The 25,644-nt window shown below is 45.4% G+C and overlaps 1 protein-coding gene across 3 annotated transcripts in view; it reads right to left on the bottom strand.

The window, feature by feature from the left end:
- Positions 1-4,039: 4,039 nt before the first annotated feature.
- The window catches only part of ACACB (acetyl-CoA carboxylase beta), a 295,391-nt gene continuing 273,786 nt past the window's right edge, over positions 4,040-25,644 (bottom strand). For all 3 annotated transcript variants that reach the window (XM_069759519.1, XM_069759501.1, XM_069759510.1), the window contains 5 exons: positions 21,789-21,901; positions 21,529-21,683; positions 10,936-11,106; positions 7,282-7,418; positions 4,040-7,106 (listed from right to left, as the gene is read on the bottom strand). In XM_069759519.1, coding sequence (XP_069615620.1) covers positions 6,980-7,106; positions 7,282-7,418; positions 10,936-11,106; positions 21,529-21,683; positions 21,789-21,901 — 703 coding nt within the window. In that variant the 3' untranslated portion in view covers positions 4,040-6,979. The remainder of the gene's footprint in view (positions 7,107-7,281; positions 7,419-10,935; positions 11,107-21,528; positions 21,684-21,788; positions 21,902-25,644) is intronic.

The following is a 25,644-nucleotide window of genomic DNA, read 5'->3' on the forward strand; positions in this document are numbered from 1 at the left end:
AGGGTGTATACTGCAGGGGAGGAGCTAACCTTTTTTTGTCTCAGCTTAGTGTCAGCCTCATAGTGACAGCAGCATAACCCATGGTCCTGTGTCCCCCAATGAGGCGAAGGAGAAATGGAAATCAACAGCTCAAATGACAATGGATGCCAGTAACTCCACCTTTCCCCATTGAGGTAATGACCGAATGCAGGGGCTCCATCCAAAAAAGGGAGGCCTTGACAAAGTCGGTCAAACATTTCCCGTCCTTGTGCGTTGGGAACGTAACCGCCCACTCTGGTAAGAGGGTGACGTCAACGGCTTTTTGGACTCAGAGTCCGCTTTCCATCCTCTGAGTTACAATGCCCTTTTGAATGTAAGGGCATTTGCTGACAGCGCCGTGCAACTAACCGCGTCCAAAGATGTGTGGACTACATAGCCTCCTGCTCGAGATTTGATTGGCCAGTTGTACTGCCTCCGCTGAATCGAAGTAGTTAAGGTCTCTGAACAGAAGCCCATTACTTTAGCAACCCTTGAATGGTAAGGGGCAGCACGGTGGCTCATTGGATAGCACTGCAGTCTGGCAGCGCAGGGGTCCTGGGTTCAAATCCCACCAAATGACAAAATCTGCAAGGAGCCTGCACGTTCTCCCCGTGTCTGCGTGGGTTTCCTCCGGGCACTTGTCTCCCTCCACATTCCAAAGATATACTGATAGGGATTTCAGACCGCGAGCCCCATTGGGGACAGCGATAATGTGCACAAACTGCAAAGCGCTGCAGGAATATGTTAGCGCTATACAAATATAAAGATTATTTATTTAGAGGGGTTACTCGGAGAAAGCTGCTGGGCGGTAGAATGCACAGGACAGGATAAATATCTCTTGCTGTCTTTGGACAGTGTAGGATTAAAGTGATGAACCCTTCTCGATCCACCATTCCCTTAACAGGGAAGTGGAGAGGGACCGTCCGCCTCCTTGCATCATTCACAGAGTTCAGGCCCCGGATTGAACAGGGTTGGTTGTCCGGCATTAGATCTGGCTGCAGAAGAGGATACATGGAGGCGACACTCCATGTGCTTGTCTATCGATGGTGTGAGATCGGTGCCCTTTAAGGGACCTGTCGCCTTTAAAAAACAGCCCAGGCATGGCATCCTACGTCGCAGGAGAGAATATGTGAGGCGCCACTCCATGCGCTTGAATCTTGATGGTGTGGGGAGATCGGTGCCCTTTAAGAGACCCGTCGACTCTGAAAATCTGCCCAGGTATGTAATGTATCGCTTATCCAGACACTCCTTGTCCGGGTGACTGGCAAATGTTCTATGAGTGAATATAGTCCTTTGAAGGACGGCGTGATTCATAACAGAGTCAGAGTCCTTGTCAACCTACAGATTGTAGATGACTGCTTCATTAAGCCTTGTTCGCTAGAGCGAGGAGCGGTGCTCGCGTATGCCAAAACACATGATAGCTAAGTAGACGTACTACATGCCGTCTTCCAGACGCCTCCATGTTTCTGGAATTCTGCAGCCCCTACTAGACGATGGCCCCCTGGGGGGTTCCATCTGTCTTAGTCACAGGAGCCGTGCGATCCACAGAGGGATTCAGTCGCTTTGGCCAGACGAGCCATGGATTGCGACGGTGACGAAGTGGGGACTAGGTATACTGGCTCAGTGACAGTGGGGGACTCCTGAGCCTATTTGAGGTTGCAGGTTTTTCCTGACAGGAATTACATGTACCCTTCTATGAGCCCCTTAATAGGGGCTTCTACAGAAATTATAGCAGGGAAAACTGCGGAGGGGAATAATGCAGCGGACCCTTACCCTGAGCAGATGCGTCCCAGATCCTGTGTCCAGGTCTGGGCTCTGATCCTGTGGGCCAGTTCCAGTCCGTCCCCTGCAGATTGGGGGGGAGGGGGGTGGAGTGGATTGCGGTGTACAGATCCGGAAGCGGGGGAAGGAAGATGGCCCCCGAGAATACAAAAGGTGCTTCTCATCCTAAATGATAAGTGCCAGGATCGTGGGAGGGGCCGCCAGAACGCGTCATCGCGTGGGAGGCACCTCTGGGTTGCAGTCTACACACGGCCACAAGCCAGGGGTTAAATTTTTCGGTGCCTGCCAGAACAGTTACCGGCTTGTGGCCTAGTGCGGGCCGCAAGCCGGGGACTAAATTTTTCAGCGGCACCGACTCAGGAGCACGGCAGAGTTACCGGCTTGCGGCCTAGCACGGGCCGAAGCCGGGAACAAAATTACACAGCACCCGACTGGAAAAAAGGGGCTGTGATGGGGACTATCCCTGCTGGAGAAAAAATGCCCGGTCTTAAAAAAAAAAAAAGATTCCAAGGATCGCGCTGTAGGAGCCCCCATGGATCCCAAACTTACCGCCAGAGCTGGAGGGAAGGCAGAGCCGGCACTCTGATTGCAAGTGAGGGTTGGGATGCGGACGGTGCAGGAAACCTCCATCCACCATCCCCTTTTAGAGGGGAGGTGGAAAGGGACTGTCCAGCTCCTTGCAGCACCGCTATTCAATCAGTGGTGGTGCAGCGGGAGCAGCACGGATGCCATAAGGGCCTCTGTGTATCCTAAGAGTTCGCTCCCCTAGGATTTCACAGGGCTCTGTCCGGCTGTAGCCTGGCGCAGAAAGGGGTACATGGAGGGGACACTCAGTGTTCCCGTCTGTTGCTGGTGCAGGGATATCAGCGCCCTGAAGGGAACAGTTGCCCCTAGTATAGCTCAGGCATGGCATCCCACGTTGCAGGAGAGGGTACAGGGAGGCGACACTCGCAGTGCTCGCCTGTTGTTGGTTGGGAGAGATCGGCCACTTGAAAGGGTCCGTCACCCCAGTCTTCCTCTTGCGCAAAAGGGTTTAAAAAACTATTAAAAATATAAAAGGTATGGTCTGAATAGCAGACCCTAGTGTGCCTCCTACGGACACTAAGCATGAACTGGTTCTGTCTGGAGCCAGTGGGTAGTGTATACTGCAGAGGAGGAGCTAACCTTTTTGTATTCACCTAGTGTCAGCCTCCTAGTGGCAGCAGCATACACCCATGGTCCTGTGTCCCCCAATGTGGTGAAGGAGAAAAGGTCAACCTCACCTTGAATGTATTCGCCTACAACATCCATTTGGGGCAATCACTTTAACCACAAATTATCAGGTGCTGCATATAAGATTTGCAGAATGTTTAGGAGGAATTCTGGACCACTTTCTCATGCAAATTGAATTTCTGCTCATTAATACTTTTTGGATGCAATGCACATACAGCCCTCCTCAGGCATCTTGATTTTGTTATAAACAGGCCCTGAGGCAGCAAAGTAGGCACAAACTGTGACTCTTCTTCCACCATTCTCAGTTTGCATAAGGCTTTCGTATGCAGTACTTTTTTTTTTTATCAAAGTGTTCTGCTTTTGTTCAAAATGTTCTTTGTGTCTCACCTGCCCGTAGAGCTTTATCGCAGAAGCTATATGGAACATACAGGTGGTCTTGGGGAAATTTGAGATGGGGTGCAAGTTTTTTTTTTTTTTTCAGTCACTTCCTTTGTGGTGTACTACACAGAGTACCATTGGCTTTTGCCCCACCTCTTTCTGGATTGCCTGTTGTGCTTTCGGAATGATCTTAAAAGTGTCTGTCCTATTTCAGTAAACTTCTGTCTGCAGGTTCAGTTAGATGTTAAAATAAGAAAATTGAGCTTTACTCATGCTCTCTAGGTCCAGCGCTGTCTCTCCACTTTTGCCCCGCTTTCTGCTTGAATGAAGTGGTGACACCACGTCAACAGTGCAACTAAGTTTAGTGATTGACTGCAGCACAGTCAAGATGCCTTCACTGCTGCAGTCAAGAAACAAAGCTTGGTGCAGTGGAGATACAGTGGTGGACCCAAGGAGGATAAGTAAAGCTCAGTTTGTTTGTTTTTTTTACACCTAACAGCCTGCGAGCACAGGTTTGCTGAAAGACAACAAACCCTTTAACAAAATTTTCACTTCTAGACAGAGTCCTGATATTTCTCCATTTGTAGATAGTTTACCTAACTGTGGACTGATGTATACCCAAGTCTTTCCAGCTTCATTCATCTCTAACTTTGTCATCTTCAAATATATTTATTTATTTTTTAAAGAGAAACACAGATTTGACAGTAACCAGGCTTTGCAAGTTTTTTTTTTTTTTTTTAACAAGCAAAGCATAAAACTCATCATTTATACCCAATCTAATTACGAAGCCAAAGGAAACAGCTGTTTTTTTTCCAATTATTTGTTTTTTAAATATATTTTTCGGACCAGTCACCTTACAATTAGATGACGGTAAAGATAAGTGTGCAGAACGAGTAATGTTGGTAATACAGTAACATTTCATACACAAATTCAAGAGCAAATAATCCAATCTGAAAAGTATTCTTTTAAAATGTAACAAAATTACATCAGTAAGCTGAAAATACAGTGATTCCTTAGTGATTGTTATTTTGTTGTGTTAAAAAAATAATACATACACAATGCAAACCTACAGCATGGGTATTGCTTTTAGCAGTGCCCAGGCAGCAACCAAAGTGGTTTTCATCCTAACGCACTAGGTTGACCCTAATGTACTAAGCCACCTGACGGACAATGAGGCTTTCAATAGAGTTGCACAAGGTGATGGCATATTCCTGAGATTGCATGTGTTACTAGTATGCAAAATTAAACATAATATTTAAGTGATTTGTTCGGTCTCCTCATTTTTGATAATCTTGACACTTGTGGTTCACAGAATGACATTCATATAGCACCGACACATGATTACAACTGTGCGCATTCAGAGGTATTCACTGTATTCGTCACTACCACCCTGAATGGGTTGAATGATTAATCATCGGGGACATGTGATAAATGTACCGGTACTTATTCTGAAACAGCAGCTTTTTGTGAACCATTTACAGTCATGGCCAAAAGTATTAACACCCCGGCAATTCTGTCAGATAATACTCATTTTCTTCCTGAAAATGATTGCAAACACAAATTATTTGGTATTAATATCTTCATTTAATTTGTCTTAAATGAAAAAACACAAAAAGAATTGTCCTAAAGCCAAATTGGATATAATTCCACACCAAACATAAAAAAGGGGGTGGACAAAAGTATTGGCACTGTTCGAAAAATCATGTGATGCTTCTCTAATTTGTGTAATTAACAGCACCTGTAACTTACATGTGGCACCTAACAAGTGTTGGCAATAACTAAATCACACTTGCAGCCAGTTGACATGGATTAAAGTTGACTCAACCTCTGTCCTGTGTCCTTGTGTGTACCACATTGAGCATGGACAAAAGAAAGAAGACCGAAGAACTGTCTGAAGACTTGAGAAACCAAATTGTAAGGAAGCATGAGCAATCTCAAGGCTACAAGTCCATCTCCAAAGACCTGAATGTTCCTGTGTCTACCGTGCGCAGTGTCATCAAGAAGTTTAAAGCCCATGGCACTGTGGCTAACCTCCCTAGATGTGGATGGAAAAGAAAAACTGACAAAAGATTTCAACGCAAGATTGTGCGGATGTTGGATAAAGAACCTCGACTAACATCCAAACAAGTTCAATCTGCCCTGCAGTCCGAGGGTACAAACAGTGTCAACCCGTACTATCCGTCGGCGTCTGAATGAAAAGGGACTGTATGGTAGGAGACCCAGGAAGACCCCACTTCTTACCCCGAGACATAAAAAAGCCAGGCTGGAGTTTGCCAAAACTTACCTGAAAAAGCCTAAAACATTTTGGAAGAATGTTCTCTGGTCAGATGAGACAAAAGTAGAGCTTTTTGGGCAAAGTCATCAACATAGAGTTTACAGGAGAAAAAAAAGAGGCATTAAAAAAAAAGAACACAGTCCCTACAGTCAAACATGGCGGGGGTTCCCTGATGTTTTGGGGTTGCTTTGCTGCCTCTGGCACTGGACTGCTTGACCGTGTGCATGGGATTATTAAGTTTGAAGACTACCAACAAATTTTGCAGCATAATGTAGGGCCCAGTGTGAGAAAGCTGGGTCTCCCTCAGAGGCCATGGGTCTTCCAGCAGGACAATGACCCAAAACACACTTCAAAAAGCACTAGAAAATGGTTTGAGAGAAAGCACTGGAGACTTCTAAGGTGGCCAGCAATGAGTCCAGACCTGAATCCCATAGAACACCTGTGGAGAGATCTAAAAATGGCAATTTGGAGAAGGCACCCTTCAAATATCAGGGACCTGGAGCAGTTTGGCAAAGAAGAATGGTCTAAAATTCCAGCAGAGCATTGTAAGAAACTCATTGATGGTTACCGGAAGTGGTTGGTCACAGTTATTTTGGCTAAAGGTTGTACAACCAAATATTAGGCTGAGGGTGCTAATACTTTTGTCTGGCCCATTTTTGAAGTTTTGTGTGAAATGATCAATGTTTTGCTTTTTGCTTCATTCTCTTTTGTGCTTTTTTCATTTAAGACAAATTAAATGAAGATAATACCAAATAATTTGTGTTTGCAATCATTTTCAGGAAGAAAATGAGTATTATCTGACAGAATTGCAGGGGTGTTAATACTTTTGGCCATGACTGTACTTCAGCTTATCTGTTTTGTGAAGAAAGCATAATAATAAACATAAAGGCATTAAAAATGAAAAGACATTTTTACAAGAATTACATTATTTAGCATAAAGCACAGTGTCAGAAGCTTGTAACCCTTACAAAATGCTGTGCACTTAGGACTAATACAAAAAGGGGTTGTGCGGATTTAGAAAAACGTGTCTGCTTTCTGCACTGCACTTGTCTGCGGGTTGTGGGCTTTACTGCAGCTTACCCCTATTAAAGTAAATGGGCTGAACTTCAATGACATACACAACCTGTAAACCTGTATTTGAAACAAAGAACAGCCAAGTTTTTCTACTTCTAGACAATGCCTTTAAGTCCATTCTTGAAAGGCACATATTGGCAAAGTTTGGTAGGGAGTCTCGAAATCAAACTGGACAGCAAGTCATGTGAGATCTGTGACAAGCGTAACAACAATGTCTTTTATTGCCATCCTCCCTTGAGGTCAACTGGCAGGTGTGTTCTCCATAGTTGATAAAAGTCTTGTCAACTGGGCTCGCTGTGCTGGTGTGATCTGCTGTGTCATGTGCACAATGCAGTCCATTGTTATTTCTGGATTAGCTAGGACCAGGCTGTAGAAAGTAAAAGACAGACAAGTGTTTACATCATATTTAGGGGAAAAAAACTCTAAGCTGTTGGTACCCCACCTTTATAAATTATTTAAAAAACCTGATAAGGCAGATTTAATATAATGGAGATCCCCCTCCCCAGATACATCATCAACAATGTCATTTAACTCATGCTTACCCTCGGATATGCTTCAAGGCATAATCCCTCTTCAGGTACTTTATGTTCTCACGGATAGCAGACTTTGCACCATCTTCCTCTTGCAGATGTTTCTCCAGCCATTCCACCACCTCTTGGTTATTGTCCCACAAATATGTCTTGAAAGTAATGGAAAAAATTTAATTAGCTAAATACTAAAATAAAGAAGAAATCTCACTCCATGCTGCAATGCAATTGTTTCATGCTCCAATACATAAAACTTAAAAAAACATTTACGGTAAGTATAGCCCATTGGAAAAAATGTTTGCACTTATTCTGCTACTAATATCTATACACAGAGGTTGGACAAAATAATGGAAACACCTGGAAACATCAACAAAAGTTAGTTTAATATGGTGTAGGTCCCCCTTTTGCGGCGATTATAGCCTCAATTCTCCGAGGTATGGATTCATACAAGATGTGAATTTTTTCCAAAGGAATTTTAGCCCATTCCGCAGTTAAAACACCCTCCAGTTCTTTGAGCGACGATGGCCGCGGAAATCAACGTCTAACTTGAATCTCTAAAATCGACCATAAATGCTCAATAATGTTGGGGTCTGGGGATTGTGGGGGCCAGATGAGATGCTCAACTTCATTAGAATGTTCTTCGTGCCATGCTTTAACGATTCTAGCTGCATTATCATCCTGAAAGATGGCGTTACCCTCCGGGAACAGTGCTTGAACCATTGGATGCATTTGGTCGCCCAAAATGCCTAAATAATCTCGGCTGTTAATTCTTCCATGAAGCGATATCATTGGCCCGGGGGATCTCCACGAAATAGCACCCCAGATCATCACAGAACCTCCACCATGTTTTACGGTTGGGAGAAGGCAGTCTGGATGGAATGCTTCTTTTGGCCGTCTCCAAACGTACACTCGGCCGGAGGTCGGAAATAGGGTAAACGATGATTCGTCTGAGAATATCACATGTTTCCACTGCTCGAGGGACCGATTCTGGAGGTTTCTACACCACTCTAAACGCTTGGAAACATTTTTCATTGAGAGCAGGGGTTTTCTAATTGCAGCTCTTACGTGGAATCCAGATTTGTGCAGCTCCCGACGAACAGTTTTCGTGGAAACTGGGTTCTGTAGGTGTTCATTAAGCTCACCAGTGATTTTCGGAGCCGTGGTCTTGCCATCCTCTCTCACAATTCGCTTTAGAGTCCAACGGTCTCTCTCAGTCAACTGTGACTTTCGGCCAGACCTGTGCTTTGCTGCGGACGTATTTCCTTCCCTTTCAAATGCAGTCATTACTTTGGAGACAGTACTTTTTGACACGCCAAGCATTCGGGCACTTTCTGTTACACTAGCGCCTGTCATACGAGCACCAACAATTTGGCCTCTTTGAAAATCCGAGAGGTCTGCCATTGGTATCAGGTTCTCATCAATGTTCTTACAATTATGCAAAACAAACAGTTAATTTACATACACATATCACGTAACACAAATAATCAACTACAAAACATTACCATATGTCACGGTTTGCATGTTTATCACATGTTCGAAGATTATGATGCCAAAACGTTAGGTGTTTCCATTATTTTGTCCAACCCCTGTATATAAATGCCTATGCAGCATCAATAGTAAAAAGATATAATGTTAAAAATAATTAAAAAAAAAATTAAAAAAAATGGTGCTATTCTCACCTTCCGCCGTCCATCGATGCGCACGAGCAGCGAGGCTGCCGCCAGCTTCCGTTCCCAGTGATGCATTGCGAAATTACCCAGATGACTTAGCGGTCTTGCTCCCCTCCTTCCCAGAGACATAACTTTTTTATTTTTCCGTCAATATGGCCACGTGAGGGCTTGTTTTTTGCAGGACAAGTTGCAGTTTTGAGCCACATCATTGGTTTTAGGACATTGTGTACTAGAAAACGGGAAAAAAATTCCAAGTGCGGTGAAATTGCAAAAAAAAGTGCAATCCCACACTTGTTTTTTGTTTGGCTTTATTGCTAGGTTCACTAAATGCTAACGTGACATGCCATTTTGATTCTCCAGGTCATTACGAGCTCAGACACCAAACATTTCTAGGTTACATTTTATCTAAGTGGTAAAAAATTTTTTCCAAACTTTGCTAAGAAAAAAAATAAAAATTGCGTAATTTTCCAATACCCATACCGTCTCCATTTTCGGGGGTCGGGTGAGGGCTTATTTTTTGTGTACCGAGCTGACGTTTTTAATGATACCATTTTGGTGCAGATCACCCATTATTGCATTTTAATGCAATGTCGCGGCGACCAAAAAAACGTAATTCTGGCGTTTCTAATTTTTTTCTCACTACGCTGTTTATCAGGTTAATGCTTTTTTTTAATTGATCGATCGGGTGATTCTGAATGCGGCGATACCAAATATGAAGGTTTGATTTTTTTTTATTGTTTTATTTTGAATGGGGTGAAAGGGGGGTGATTTAAACTTTTATACTTTTTTCATATTTTTTTAAACTTTTTATTTTTTTACTTTTGCTATGCTTCAATAGCCTCCATGGGAAGCTAGAAGCTGGCATAGCCTGATCGGCTCTGCTATATAGCAGCGATCATCAGATCGCTCCTATGCAGCTGAATTACAGGCTTGCTATGAGCGGCGATCATGTAACGGGGGTTTGGCGATGCGCTCATTTCCGGCCTAATGGCTGGAAGCACCGCTTAAATGCCGCTGTCAGCGTTTGATAGCGGCATTTAACTGGTTAATAGCGGCGGGTGGAACGCGATTCCACCCGTCGCTATTGCGGGCACATGTCAGCTGTTCAAAACAGCTGACATGTCCCGGCTTTGATGCGGGCTCACCGCCGCAGCCCGCATCAAAGCGGGGGTACCGACTTCCACAGTAATAGTACGGCGGAGGTCTGTAAGGGGTTAAGGATGTTAATCGCTTGCAAAAAATTTCAGATAAAACATTTATGACAATTGTTCAAAGATAGTCTGCCCTCAAAACCCAGTAGCCCCTGCCTTAAAGGTGTTGTCTGGTCCAAATCAATAAGTCTGCAGTCATTCTGTGTGACTGTAGACTTATGAATCCCCCCCCCCCCCCCCTGAACCCCTCTCCCTAGAACGCACACAAGCATTCGCCAGTTTCTGAGCCGGGACAGGAGGCTATGTATGAGATATACATAATCTCGGCCAGAGGGCATGGCCTCACTTCCATACATTTGTACGAGGTCAGGCAGCGCTCTCGTCAGTCACGTCACTAGACAGGGCGTGGCCTCGCTTAATGCAAGTGTATGGAGCGAAGCCAGGCCCATTAAACAGGCCCTGGCAGGGAGTATGTATAAAGCATACATACCTTCCAAAACCGGCGAATCCCCGCAGCACACAGTGTATGCCCTGGGGGGATTCATAAGTCTGCAATCGCAGAGTGACTGCAGACATATTGATTTGGCCTGGACAACAACTTTAATACCATCCTTTCTCCCAGTATAGTCTGTCTGTAACTGATGTTTAGAATTCTTGGTGCTGTGCTCAGTGGGAAAGAGTCATAGCAAGAATACAAAATATGACTGGGGAAAAGAGTGGTCACGGTAATGTGACCATAATAAAAATTGTCAAAAAAGAGAATTGTTGTAAGGTTCACTAATAATGATATGTGATTGAAATACCAATACATTTACAAAACTACGATATTTAGATTTTAAGTAGGGCACCTTGACAGCTCCTTCTGTCTCCATAAACCAACGGCGAAGCATGGACTGGATGTGTATGTCACTGAGCTCACTATTTGCATGAAGGATCTCCCTCTTTACCACTTCCTCCAGGAGAAGGCGTCGCAGTCTCCAATACATGAATGTCCTTGCCTCCTTCCACTCCAGAATATCCTAATGTTCAAGAAAGAAATGTTTGAAATCTGACCGATTCTATCACAGATATTACAATGATAGATACGAATTTGTACTGTCCAAACAACATCAAAAAGGTAGAAACATTTTTTGTTACGTGTGGCAAAGTAGAGATGTAGCCATTAGTAAGCAGACATCAATAAAAGCCAACCTGTAAATCTGAGATCTAATTTTTTTGCAGCCACAAAAGTTTTTAATTATGTATAAAAAAAAATTAAATCCGTTTTTCCCCAAAGACAACAAAAAACAATAACTATTGTGGTAAATCTTTCTTGCAGGGTTATATCTAATACAAGATTAAAATGTTTTTAACGTCTGGCAAAATAAAGATATCGATATGATCACATAGTTGCTTGTGGAGGGGCAAATCAGAACCTTTGAAATGCTAAGGTAAGAATATGACCTGCCAAATAGTAGATTTTATCAATATCTTCATTTGAGACATGCGTGTTCAACAGCCTATAATTCCGACGACAAATGCCTCCTCCTGTGTAACCATAATTGTAACAGAGGGTGGTAAAAAAGGGACATATCCTTATGTTATATCTAGCTGTCTTTTGGAAGGTGGCTTTAGAAAAAGGACAGATTTTCAGAGGGATACATGGAAAATATGGATTGGGGGACATAGGACGGTGGGTGTATGCTACTGCCGCCAGGAGGCTGACACTAAGTAAACATAAAAAAAGTTAGCTCCTCCTCCCCCGCCGTATACACTGGCCGCAGGCTAATCCAGTTTGGTGCAGAAAAGCAGTAGGAGAACAACAAAACAATAAATCAGCTTTAACACAGGTGCAACAGGTCTAGAAACAAAAACACGAAGTAATAAAGAAGAAGCCATCTTGCTAATAGGGTGGGTGCTGTGTCCATAATGAGCATCTCACAGAAATGGATTTTACGGTGAGTAACACAAAAATCCGTATTTCTCCTTCGTCTCATTGGGGGACACAGGACTGTGGGACATCCTAAAGCAGTCCCTGAATGGGAAACCGACTCCACGGTATAATCCCTGAGCACCTACTGCCTATAGATGTGCTACCGCTGCCTGGAGAATTCTCCTACCCAGATTTGCATCCGCTGAAGCCTGAGTATGGATATTATAGTGTTTAGAGAAAGTGTGTAGACTCGACCAGGTCGCCGCCTTGCAAACCTGTTCCACTGATGCTAAAGAGCCCAGGAAGCGCCTACTGCCCGAGTGGAGTGTGCCCTGATCCTAGCCGCAACAACTGTGCCTCTGATGCGGTAGGACTCCTGGATAGTCAACCGTATCCACTTGGCTTTGGTCGATTTTGAGACCGCGAGTCCCTTCCTGTGACACTCGGGGAGGACGAACAGTGTGTCTGTCTGCCGAAACAATGCCGTCCGAGACACATACAGTACAGACCAAATGTTTGGACACACCTTCTCATTTAAAGATTTTTCTGTATTTTCATGACTATGAAAATTGTACATTCACACCGAAGGAAACAAAACTATGAATTAACACATGTGGAATTATATACTTAACAAAAAAGTTTGAAACAACTGAAAATATGTCTTATATTCTAGGTTCTTCAAAGTAGCCACCTTTTGCTTTGATGACTGCTTTGCACATTCTTGGCAATCTCTTGATGAGCTTGAAGAGGTAGTCACCAGGAATGGTTTTCACTTCACAGGTGTGCCCTGTCAGGTTTAATAATTGGGATTTTTTGCCTTATAAATGGGGTTCGGACCATCAGTTGTGTTAAGCAGAAGTCTGGTGGATACACAGCTGATAGTCCTACTGAATAGACTGTTAGAATTTGTATTATGGCAATCAAAAAGCAGCTAAGTAGCAAAAAATGAGTGGCCATCATTTAAGAATTGAAGGTCAGTCAGTCAGTCCGAAAAATTGGGAAAACTTTGAAAATGTCCCCAAGTGCAGTTGCAAAAACCATCAAGCGCTACAAAGAAACTGGCTCACATGAGGACCGCCCCAGGAAAGGAAGACCAAGAGTCACCTCTGCTTCTGAGGATCAGTTTATCCGAGTCACCAGTCTCAGAAATCGCAAGTTAACAGCAGCTCAGATTAGAGACCAGGTCAATGCCACACAGAGTTCTAGCAGCAGACACATCTCTGCAACAACTGTTAAGAGGAGACTTTGTGTAGCAGGCGTTCATGGTAAAATAACTGCTAGGAAACCACTGCTAAGGACAGGAAACAAGCAGAAGAGACTTGTTTGGGCTAAAGAACACAAGGAATGGACATTAGACCAGTGGCAATCTGTGCTTTGGTCTGATGAGTCCAAATTTGAGATCTTTCGTTCCAACCACCGTGTCTTTGTGCAAAGCAGAAAAGGTGAACGGATGGACTCTACATGCCTGGTTCCCACCGTGAAGCATGGAGGAGGAGGTGTGATGGTGTGGGGGTGCTTTGCTGGAGACACGGTTGGGGATTTATTCAAAATTGAAGGCACACTGACCCAGCATGGCTACCACAGCATCTTGCAGCGGCATGCTATTCCATCTGGTTTGCGTTTAGTTGGACCATCATTTATTTTTCAACGGGACAATGACCCCAAACACACTTCCAGGCTGAGTAAGGGCTATTTGACCAAGAAGGAGAGTGATGGGGTGCTACGCCAGATAACCTGGCCTCCACAGTCACCAGACCTGAACGCAATCGAGATGGTTTGGGGTGAGCTGGACCGCAGGGTGAAGTCAAAAGGGCCAACAAGTGCTAAGCATCTCTGGGAACTCCGTCAAGATTGTTGGAAGACCATTTCCGGTGACTACCTCTTGAAGCTCATCAAGAGAATGCCAAGAGTGTGCAAAGCAGTCATCAAAGCAAAAGGTGGCTACTTTGAAGAAACTAGAATATAAGACATATTTTTAGTTGTTTCACACTTTTTTGTTAAGTATATAATTCCACATGTGTTAATTCATAGTCTTGATGCTTTCAGTGTGAATTTACAATTTTCATAGTCAGGAAAATACAGAAAAATCTTTAAATGAGAAGGTGTGTCCAAACTTTTCGTCTGTACTATATCTCCTGAGAGCTCTCACTAGATCTAGCGTATGGAGAGCCCTTTCCACACGGTGCGTTGGCACCAGGCAAAACGAAGGCAAGACAATGTCCTCGTTCATGTGGAACGAGGAAACAAACTTTGGCATAAAGGGGGTGCTGGCCTAAGCACCACCTTATCCTGATGAAAAAGCAAAAAACTGAGCTCGGCAGGACAGAGCCGCCAGCTCAGAGACCAGACTGATGGATGTTATGGCCTCTAGAAATACTACCTTCCAGGAAAGGTATGTCAAGGAAATATCCTGAAGAGGCTCTAATGGAGATTCCTGCAGGACCCCTAGGACCAGGTTAAGGTCCCAAGCGTACAGGGGGGCTTTGTAAGGCGGTACCATGTAAGCAACGCCTTGTATGAAGGTCTTCACCTGTAAATTGATAGCGATCCTGCGCTGAAAAAGTCTCTTGAGGGTACTTGGTGCTAGACCCAAAACCAGGCCGGTTTGGAGGAACGCTAAAATGTTGCGGATAGAGAAACAAAGCAGGGAATAACCGCTCTCTCTGCATCATGCGAAGAAGACCTTCCAGGTGTGATGGTAGATACGTGCTGAGGCGGGCTTCCAGGCACTAATCATAGTAGCGGCCACCTTCTGGGAGAACCCAGCCTGGGTTAGAATCCAAGATTCAATGGCCGGGCCGTTAAACACAGGGCCCCTGAGCTCTGGTAGCAGATAGGCCCTGGGAGAGAATGTCCGCGCGCTCTGGCAGCCGCCAGGGAGTCTCGGTGAGCAGCTGTACTAGGTCTGTGTACCAAGACGGCCGAGGCCAATCTGGAGCGACCAGAATTGCTGGGACCCACTCTATCTTGATCTTTTTGATGACCCTTGGGAGCAGTGGTAGCGGAGCAAACAGGTATGGGAGGTAAAACTGGTTCCAAGGTAGGACTAACGCATCTATGGTGATTGTCTGTGGATCCCGGTATCGGGCAACAAACCTGGGCACTTTGGTGTTTACCCTGGAGGCCATCAGGTCCACGTTCGGGGTCCCCCAGCCTTGGCAAATCTGTTAAAAAACATTAGGGTGAAGCGACCACTCCCCGAATTCCAGACCCTGTCGGCTGAGGAAATCCGCCACCCAGTTCTCCTCACCCAGAATGTGGACTGCTGAGATCACAGAGTAGTACTTCTCGGCCCAGCAGAGGATCTGTTTTACCTCGTGCATGGCCGCCTTGCTGTGGGTACCCCCTTTATGATTTATGTACGCCACGGCTGTGGCATTGTCCGATTGGATCTGAACAGGGCTTTCTGCCAGGAGATAATGAAAGTGCTGTAGAGCCAGCCAAATAGCCTGAATCTCCAGAAGGTTGATCGGAAGGGCGAAACACCGCTCCCCATCTGAGGAGACTGGCATTGGTCGTGAGCACCAGCCATTGGACTGGGGGAAAAAGTTTCCCCTGTCGAAGTGAGGAACTCATTTGTCCATCATGTAAGCGCCTGTCTGATCTGATTGGACAGACGGCACCGGAGATTGAGAGAGAACGGGTTCCTGTCCCAAGCTGCCAAGAGGGCATGCTGAAGGGGACGAAGATGGAGTTGCGCAAAAGGAACTGCCTCTATCGCTGCCACCATCCTTCCTAAGACTCTCTCATGCAAAACCGGATGGTATGAGGGACCGGCTGGCGAAGGACCCGCACTTCCTGCCGGAGTGCTAGGACCTTGTCCCGGGGGAGTATTGTGAGCCCTGGGGAGGTGTCAAAGATCATGGGGAGGTGTCGAAGATCATCCCCAGAAAGGTGATCCTCAGAGATGGAACAGGAGGCAACTTTCTTAAATTCACCAGCAATCCCAGGCGAGCAAGAATATCTAGCGTGATGCTGACACTTTCCTTGCAGGCCCGAAAAGATGGACCCTTGACCAGGAGGCCGTCTAAATATGGCAAGATGACTATACCCTGGGAATGCATGATGGACACCACGGCCGCCATGACCTTTGTGAACACCCTGGTGGCAGAGGCCAGCCCGAAAGGCAAGGTTATGAACTGGAAATGCAGATTGCTGATGGCAAAACGAAGAAACCTCTGATGCAGGGGGAGGGGGGGAGAGGGAATATGGGGACGTGAAGATAGGTGTCTTGGATATCTATAGACACCAAATATTCTCCCTTTTCCATGGCAGCAATGACAGAGGGGAGAGATTCCATTCGGAAATGATGAATGCTGACAAACCTGTTCAGAAGTTTCAGGTCTAGAATGGGCCTTACCGCTCCGTCCTTTTTGGGGATTATGAACAGGTTGGAATAGAAACCTTGAAACTTCTCGTCCTACGGTACAGGGGCGATAATTTTTCTAAGCCATAGAGACTCGACAACCTTGAATAAGGCCCGTGCCCGTAATTTTGAACTGGGAAGACAAGACAGGAAAAAAAAAAAATCGATTCAGGGGCAGCTGATAAATTCTATCTTGTGCCCTGAGGACCCCAGCTCTCTTACCCATCAGTCGTGTATGAAGCCAGACTTGAGGAAACCAGAGTAGGTGGCCGCCCACTTTGCTGGCGACAACCGGAGACATCCAGTCATTTGGATGAGAATCTGGAGGGCCTAGATCCTGTAGATCTTGGCTGGTGGGAAAGCATCCTGCCCAACGGGTTGGTTCTGTATGAGATCTGATGATCCCTGTTCTGATTAGGCCGACCTGAGCTGATGGGATCGGCCGCCGCGGTCCACCTCAGGTTTTGAAAGGACCTAAACCGTGCCTGAAACCGGTGACGAAATGGCTGATAAATCCTTTGCTGCAGGAGGAAGTTGCTCTTCCCCCCTGTGGCGTCAGAAGTTAGTTGATCTAATTTTTCGCCGAATAACCGGCCACTCTGATAGAGCAAAGAAGTAAGGGACTTTTTTGAGGTTGAATCTGCCCACCATGTCCTCAACCATAAATTGAGTTTGCGGCAGTTAGTGCTGCGCAGTTTGCCGCATCCAAAGATGCATTAATCAAAGTCTCCCACTAGAGCGATCTGATTTGAGATTTCGGCCACCTCGGATAGCAGGTCCTTATCCTGCAGGGCTCTATTCAATGACTGACCAGGATATCATGGCCTTAGCTACCCAAGTCGCCGCAAAAGAGTGCGAAAGGGCTGAACCTGAAGCTTCAAAAACTGAGCGAGCCAGGCTCTCAATGAGCCGATCAGTTGGATCCTTAATAGAAGAACCATTAGGGAGGGATAACAATGTTTTAGAAGCCAATCGTGACACGGGAGGATCCACCGAAGCGGATTCTGCCCACTTCTTACGGAGTTCAGGAGCAAAAGGATATCTTGTGTTCAGGGACCTCTGACCAGAGAACCTTGTCTGGTCACTCCCTGTGATGTTGCACTATATCTTCAAACTCTGGGTGAGTGCAAAATACTCTATGAGACTGTTTTGTCCGTTTAAATGACCCCTTATAACCCGAGGCCAAGGTGGATTCATCGTCTATACTCAGGGGTTGGTTGATGGCCTCAATGAGGCTGTCGATTGTCTCCTGGTAATTAGGTGCCTCGAAATTGAGGGACCCTTCGTAATCGTAATCCGAGTTTTGTTCATTAACCTCTCCTGGAGAGGGAGAACGAGAGACTAAACTCATGGATGCCGAAGCACTAGACGGACCAGAGGACGCTGTGTGGGTTCGTTTCCCCAGCGTTTGCTTAGCAAGAGCGCGGCCCCTGCAGGCCAGAGGTTCCTGTGAGATGGAGGATTCCTCCAAGAGAGGCAAACCACTGTCCCTGCCCCTATCTGGGGCCTGAAGGGACTCAATTGCTCTAGTTAGCAACACCATAGATTGCGACAGGGCCCATTCTTGGGTACCCGACACACTGTGCTCAGTCGCAGGGGAGGGCTCCTAAGCGTGCTCGGAATCGCAGGCCTCACAGAACTGATTGCTCTGGGAATGCGGAAAAGCAGACCGACAGGTAAGACATGAGTTATATAATACCGTATGGGTCTTGGTCTTTCTAGACATGTTGGGCCTGCTGCCGAAAGAATCCCAAATCTAGAATAGATGCAGCAGGGAAAGAGAAAGCGAGAGAGAGAAGAGCTGCCAGACTGGGGGGAGTAACACTTATCCCAGTCCTGTGTCCCTGGATCCTGCGGAACAACGTAAAAGAAACAGATCCTCTGAGATGCCGACGCTCCCTATCTTCAAAAAAGCGCGCCCTGCTCATAGGGGCTGAACCGGAAGCAGACGCGCTCCAGAGGCGGGACTTTAACCCATGGTCTAGTACCCGCAAAACCCGAGGACCCACCGAAAGCCAAATTTCCACCCTTCGACCCGGACGATAGAGGGGGAGAGGTGTGCGTATGAAAGCGCCAGGAAGAGCGCTTTAGCAGGAGCCCTCCCAGCCCCCTACTCCTGCAAAGGATTCCAGGTTCAGATTAGAGAGGGGGCTGCGTAAAGGACGGTGCAGGCACCCTAGCTCCATCTTCCCTTCAGGGGATGAGGAGAGGGACCGTCCGCCTCCTTCCATTACCGCAGTCTTAGCATTGGTGATGCAGTGGGGGCAGCACAGACTGCACATATGCACCTGTACAGCCTAGGGTTTCAATACCTTAGTTTGGTCAGGGCTGAGTCCGGCATCTTATCCCACGTTGCAGGAGAGGATACGTGTCGTGGAGGCGACACTCCACGTGTTCGCCTGTTGTTGGTTTGGGGAGATCAGACCCCTTCAAAAGGGTCCGTCGCCCCTGTCTCATCTTTATGGTAAAAAAAAGAAAAGAGGTCTGACAAAACCAGACATGTGCCTCCTAAAGACACTAAGCATGAACTGGATTAGCCTGCGGCCAGTGTCAGGGTGTATACGGCGGAGGAGGAGCTAACTTTTTTTTATGTTTACTTAGTGTCAGCCTCCTGGCAGCAGTAGCATACACCCACAGTCCTGTGTCCCTCTAAGAGACAAAGGAGAAAGACTTAGGTCTGATAAATGAGAATATGTGGGAGAATGTCTCGCTCAGAAAGACGTTTAGACATTCACAACTATACTTATTTCAGAGGGTCTACAGAATTCCCCTACTCCTTTTCAAGATGGGGCACAAACAAGACTCTTACTGCTGGAAATGTGGTATGTCAGATGGAGATTTAATACACATAATGTGGTACTGTCCTCACCTACCTTGATATTATAAAGAAGTAGTGAAATTAATAAATACTCTATATGAGTGTCAGATAATTATTCTAGTCTATATGGCTGAGGAACAGCCATCTGCCACCTATCTGACACATCATGTATCAAGCCTGAAATACACAGATCTGCATTGGAAAAACCTTGAACCTCCTTCTATAAAGGCAATTGTTAGATAAGGTACATACCTCTTTGGCAAAACACCGTATATACATGAGTATAAGCCGAGAATTTCAGCCCATTTTTTTAGGCTGAAATTGCCCCTCTCTGCTTATACTCAAGTCATACCCAGGGGTCGGCAGGGGAGGTGGAGTGGCAGCTGTCTAAGCATACTCACCTGCTCTTGGCGCGATCCCTGGTTCCCCAGCGCCGGCAGCTTCTTCCTGTAGTGAGCGGTCACATGGTACCGCTCATTACAGTAATGAATATGGACCAGACTCCACTCCCATAGGGGTGGAGCTGCATATTGATTACTATAATGAGCGGTACCATGTGACCGCTCACTACATGAAGAAGCTGCCGGCGAAGCAGGGACCGTGCCAGGAGCAGGTGAGTATAAGCAGTGCGCTATATTCACCTGCCCCGCGTTCCACCGTCGCTGGCCGCCGCTGCGTCTTCTGCATCCTCTGCAGTGACGCTCAGGTCAGAGGGTGCGGTGACGCGATTATTGCGCCCTCTGCCTGAGCAGTCAGTGCAGTGGGGGAACGTAGCGGCGGCTGGCGGCGGTGGAATGGGGAGCAGGTGAGTATAGCAAATGCCGGGGGCCTGAGCGACAAGAGGCGAGTATGTGATTTTTTTTTTTTATCGCAGCAACAGCATATGGGGCAAATGACTGTATGGAGCATCTTATGGGGCAATGTGCAGCATTACATGGGACAAATATCTGTAGGGAGCATCTTATGTGGCCATAATCAGCATTTATGGAGCATTACATGGGGAAAATGACTGTATGGAGCATCTTATGGGGCCATAATAAGCATTTATGGAGCATTACATGGGGCAAACGACTGTATGGAGCATCTTATGGGGCCATAATCGGCATTTATGGGGCATTACATGGGGCAAATGACTTTATGGAGCATCTTATGGGGCCATAATCAGCATTTATGGAGTATTACATGGGGCAAATGAGTCTATGGAGCATCTTATGGGGCCATAATCCGCATTTATGGAGCATTACATGGGGCTAATGACTGTATGGAGCATCTTATGGGATCATAATCCGCATTTGTGGAGCATTATATGGGGTTTATTTTGTATGGAGCATCTTATGGGGCCCATGATGAACTGTATGGAGCATTATATGGGGCTCCTTATTCAATATGGATATTCAAAAACACTTAAAGGGACACTGTCACCTGAATTTGGAGGGAACAATCTTCAGCCATAGGGGCGGGGTTTTCGGGTGTTTGATCCACCCTTTCCTTACCCGCTGGCTGCATGCTGGCTGCAATATTGGATTGAAGTTCATTCTCTGTCCTCCATAGTACACGCCTGCGCAAGGCAATCTTGCCTTGAGCAGGCGTGTACTATGGAGGACAGAGAATGAACTGCAAACCAATATTGCAGCCAGCATGCAGCCAGCGGGTAAGGAAAGGGTGGATCAAACACCAGAAAACCCCGCCCCTATGGCTGAAGATTGTTCCCTCCAAATTCAGGTGACAGTGTCCCTTTAAACTACTGATGTCTCAATAAATTTTACTTTTATTGGTATCTATTTTTATTTTTGATATTTACCCGTAGCTGCTGCATTTTCCACCCTAGGCTTATACTCGAGTCATTAAGTTTTCCCAGTTTTTTTGTGGCAAAATTAGGGGTCTCGGCTTATACTCGGGTCGGCTTATACTCGAGTATATACGGTACTCAAATTTAGTTCTTCGACCTTCACTTGGTCCAGATTGTTTTCTATTGGACGTTTTTAGCTAAACGTGAGTGGAGGTTTGTCTGGTCAATCTCCTGCTTTCTATACAGGATGTGAGACCTTGGGAGGACATACATGAGTTAAAAAGATGGTATTTATTGGGTTTGATGATGACCTACCAGGGTGAATCCTCTGAGAAACTCTTCTACTATTTATCAACAAGGTTTCCTTCCTATGGATGTATATTAATTGGATGTCCAGACCTTTAATTTTTTTATACGGTCTCCTGAGCATACTTTCCTTGTTTGAACGATAGGTGGGTGGGAAGGGGCTAGGTGGGGTGTTCCTAATTTTTTTTAAACGTACAATTACATTTTTTTTATAAAAATGTATCAGATTTAAAAAAAAAATGTTCTTAACTGTAATGACTCCTTTCTCCTGCATTCTCCCAGGAGTATCATGCAAATCTGCAAACTTCACAGCAATCTGGTGGTAAATGGGAAGTAACTGATCCTCTCTCGCCTTCAGCTTTTTTTCTAAGCTCTTACGCTCCAACTCTGACAGCTCAGGAGTACCTAGAGAGGTTACAAACAAGTGGCATATTATACGCAACTCCGTGTTTGCCATAATGTGGTATATAATGCAAACTGGGCCTCTCAGCCTCTGGCCATCATACTCACCAAGCTGTTCTACAATCTGGGTATAAATTGGGTCTAGCCTCCTCATGGTTTTAATGAGGTCTTTCCTTCTGAAACGGATTTCCACTGTGCCCTCGGCTTCCAAGACACCACCTCTGCAAGGACAGAAAAGGTAGTTGATAAGACAATAGAACAGACGACAGTGCTCTACTTGTAACCCCCCTCCTCCCCCCTAAATACACTTGCAGGTAAACAGTTTGGAACAGAAATCAAACATGCTTGGGTACGATAAAACGTATCACAATTATTTTACAAAGCACAATATGGTACTAAATATATATATATACGCTTAAGCCTGTTATTTACCTTCCTGACAGCCCCATTTCTCAAACTGACATTTTTAGGTGGTAATCACTTTGGAATGATTCTTCCAATTCCAGCGATTTTGAGACAGTTTATCTTGACACATCAGACTTCATGTTAGTGGTGAATTTAGGTTGAGAACATTTGCTTTTAATTATGAAAATATCAGAAATCTGGCTAGAATTTTTTGAATTTTTATGCCCTTAAAAACAAAGTCATACCACACAAAATCATTAATACATTACATTTCTCCATCGATTCATTGGGGGACACAGGAAACCATGTATTGCTGCTGCTGCCACTAGGAGGTTGACATTATGCAAAAAAGTTAGCACCTCCCAGCAGTATAAACCCACCAACTGGCACAAAGCTATGTAGTTTTAGCTTAGTGTCAGAAAGAGGACACAAGACTGCTTTCAAACCAGTTTCTACCCTAGGTTTTGTTTTATTTTATTAATTATGTAATTTTTTGCAGATACAGCTTGTGATTTGGGGCGACAGAGTGGAATTGTGTCACTCTGTTCTGCCTCCTAGAGACCGAGAGCAGTGTGGGGTTGTGTCACTACTGTACCTGTAGCTTTAATTCCCAGCAAACTCACCTTGTATCTTTCGTCTTTTCATTCCCTCTGCACTCTATGTCTAACATCAGGGAGCCTACCCTTATTGTTCTTCACTTTGCATGTTAGAACGATGACCGATCCTTGTCTCTACCTCCGGGCCCCTGTTCGTTCCCCTTGGTTATGTTATATGGGTAACAGAAAAAAAATGATCTAAGGACCCCACCATAATTTCAAACCTGCAAAGGCTAAACAGACACCTGTGAACTGATTAATAGACAGGGAAGGGGCCATGGACATTGGCTCTCCTCCCAGGCTAAAAACATCAGCGCTCAGCAGTACCAGAAATTACGTATCACAAAGAAGATCCAAATCTGGCGCTTAGCCACACTCTTCCCACTTGCCCTGGTGCAGTGGCAGGTGGGGTAATATTTGTGGGGTTGATTTCAGCTCTGTATTGTCAATTGTCCTCAAGCCCAAGGGTTAGTAATGGAGAGGCGGCTATAAGACACCCCCATTACTAACCCCATAGTTAGATTGTAAAAAAAAACAAAAACACAGCCAGAATAAAATTCACAGTAATACTCACCTTATGCCTAATCCACCGATGCCCATGTCACCTGTAAAAAACAGAAAATAATGAACAACCATGTCCCTCACCTGTCCCCAACGTGAAGGTAATCCTCTGATATCCACGTCCCCTGGAAAAGAAAAATAAAACTATATCCCCTCACCTGCCCGATATGAAGATAATCCATACTGTTCCACAACGATCCAGATGACAGTGTGGTAAACAAAAGATGTTCGGGCCCCTCATTCATCTGAATGGGGTCCAGGTTTGGGTACTTTTTTTTTCCCAGATGTTTTGTTGAACCTGCCGGACCTGAACATCCATGGGTTCACCCATCACTAGTCACAAAAGTTACAGAATACTCAGGACACGTGTCATCTGGACTGGATCATCAACACCGCAAAGTCGTCTCTGATCCCGATCCAATGTATTATTTTTCTGGGAATGTTGTTCAACAGTGCTCGGGCAAAAGTTTTCCTGCCCGAAGAAAAGGACTTGACTAACACCACGGATTCCTTCTTTCAGAGGTTCATCACCTTTTTCTCTCCACTTGTGAATGAGCGTACTAGGTAAGATGATTGATTCTATGGAAGCAGTTCAGTTCTCTCAATTTCACACGTACCCTCTTAAACTCTTTCTTCTAGCAAAATTGTACAGGTCAATCTGCACTCTGGATCAGCTTGTCACATTTTCCCCATGGATAAAGAAGTCCCTGGAGTGGTGGGAGTGTTCTCCCATCTCGGAAGAGCATTTCTACTTCTTCTTTGGAAGATAGTAACAACAGATGCCAGCCTACTCGGTTGGGGAGCAGTCCTTCAAGACTTAACAGTCCAGGGCCGATGGACCGCTCAGGGATCATCTCTTCCAATGAACATTATGGAACTCAAGGCAATCTTTCTGCCTTTGCTCCACTGGCAGAACTTTCTCTACGGTCTTACAATTCGAGTCCAGTCCAACAACGCCACAGTGGTGGCATAAATCAATAGCCAAGCAGTTATGTCAAAGGTCGCTTGGATCCTGTTTTGGGCCAAGCAGAATGTTTCGGCAATCTCAGCTGTAAACATACCAGGAGTGGACAATTGGGCTGCAGACTTTCTCAGCTGAGAAGGCCTAGTTGCTGGCGAATGGTCACTGAATCAGTCAGTCCTTCACAGGATCTGCCTCAGATTGGGGACTCCAGATATCGTCTTGATGGCATCCAGACTGAATCACAAGGTTCTTCGGTTTGTAGCCAGATCCCATGTCCCTCTAGCAATCGAATCAGAAGCGAAAACAATTCCCCGAGCACAGTTCTCCCTCCCATACCTGTTTCTGTGAAGGATCAAATTAAGAAAGATTCTCCATTTTATGCTTTTGACTCCATTTTCTTGTTGCTTAAAGATAAATTCTGTTATTTAATTAGGTAAAAGGTTATAGTTGTCATGAAGTAACTTGATCTTGTTGTTCACAAGTCTTATTCAAGTTATTCAACTAGGCTATTGTTTATGTTCTGCTACAAGGCCAGAGTGTTCTAACTTGAACCAGATAATGGACTCGGGGGTGTATCGCTATACAGGACTCTGAGGCACCTGTTGGTATGCTTTTTCTATGCCAAGAAGACACGACCATATCTGTAGCTTCCGTTTTTTTGTATCCTCATGGGTTAAGTTTTTCCTGCATTCTTATAGGTTAAGAACCGTGAACGTGTTCTTATGCTGATTGGTTGAAGTATAATTTCTATGATTATGAAAAGTGATGCACAATAAACTGGTCATTTTCAGTTGCCGGCAACGTCCTGTAGATTAATTTGGAAATCACCGAGTCAACCGTGAAGGATCACTTTAGATCCTCCCTCAACATTTCTATCTGTAATGTTCATTCCCAGGATAGTCAAAGAGATGGCGGGCACTCTGTGGAAACTCCTGGATCTTTCAGATTTTTTTTTTCGCAGGGTCTCCTCTTCCACCAGAATTTGCAGTTGCTCAAATTAAAGGCATGGCTATTGAGGCCGCAGTTCTTAAGTCTGACTGTTTCTCTGATCTGGTCGTTCAGACCATGATCAATGCAAGAAAACCTTCCTCCTCTACCACCATATCTGGAAAACACCAAGGTTACTTACCGGTAGCCGTTTTTTCTGGAACCCATCACGGCACACCTGAGAGAGGGGATCTGCCCAGTCAGGACAGGAAACCCTACTGAAAATAAAAGGGCGGTACCTCTCTGTCGCTTCAGTTGGTTTTCAGAGCATGAGGCGCCCCCCTGGTTAGTACACATGGCAAATCTATCACATCATATGAACTAAAAACACCCCAAACTATAGTGCACACCGAAAAGGTGATAAAGGGGGGGAGGGGGAATATACAGGTGCCGTCATGGGTTCCAGAAAAACCGGCTACCGGTAAGTAACCTTGGTGTTTTCCCTTCCCCC

Source organism: Ranitomeya imitator, chromosome 1, assembly GCF_032444005.1.
Source record: "Ranitomeya imitator isolate aRanImi1 chromosome 1, aRanImi1.pri, whole genome shotgun sequence".
NCBI lineage: Eukaryota > Metazoa > Chordata > Amphibia > Anura > Dendrobatidae > Ranitomeya > Ranitomeya imitator.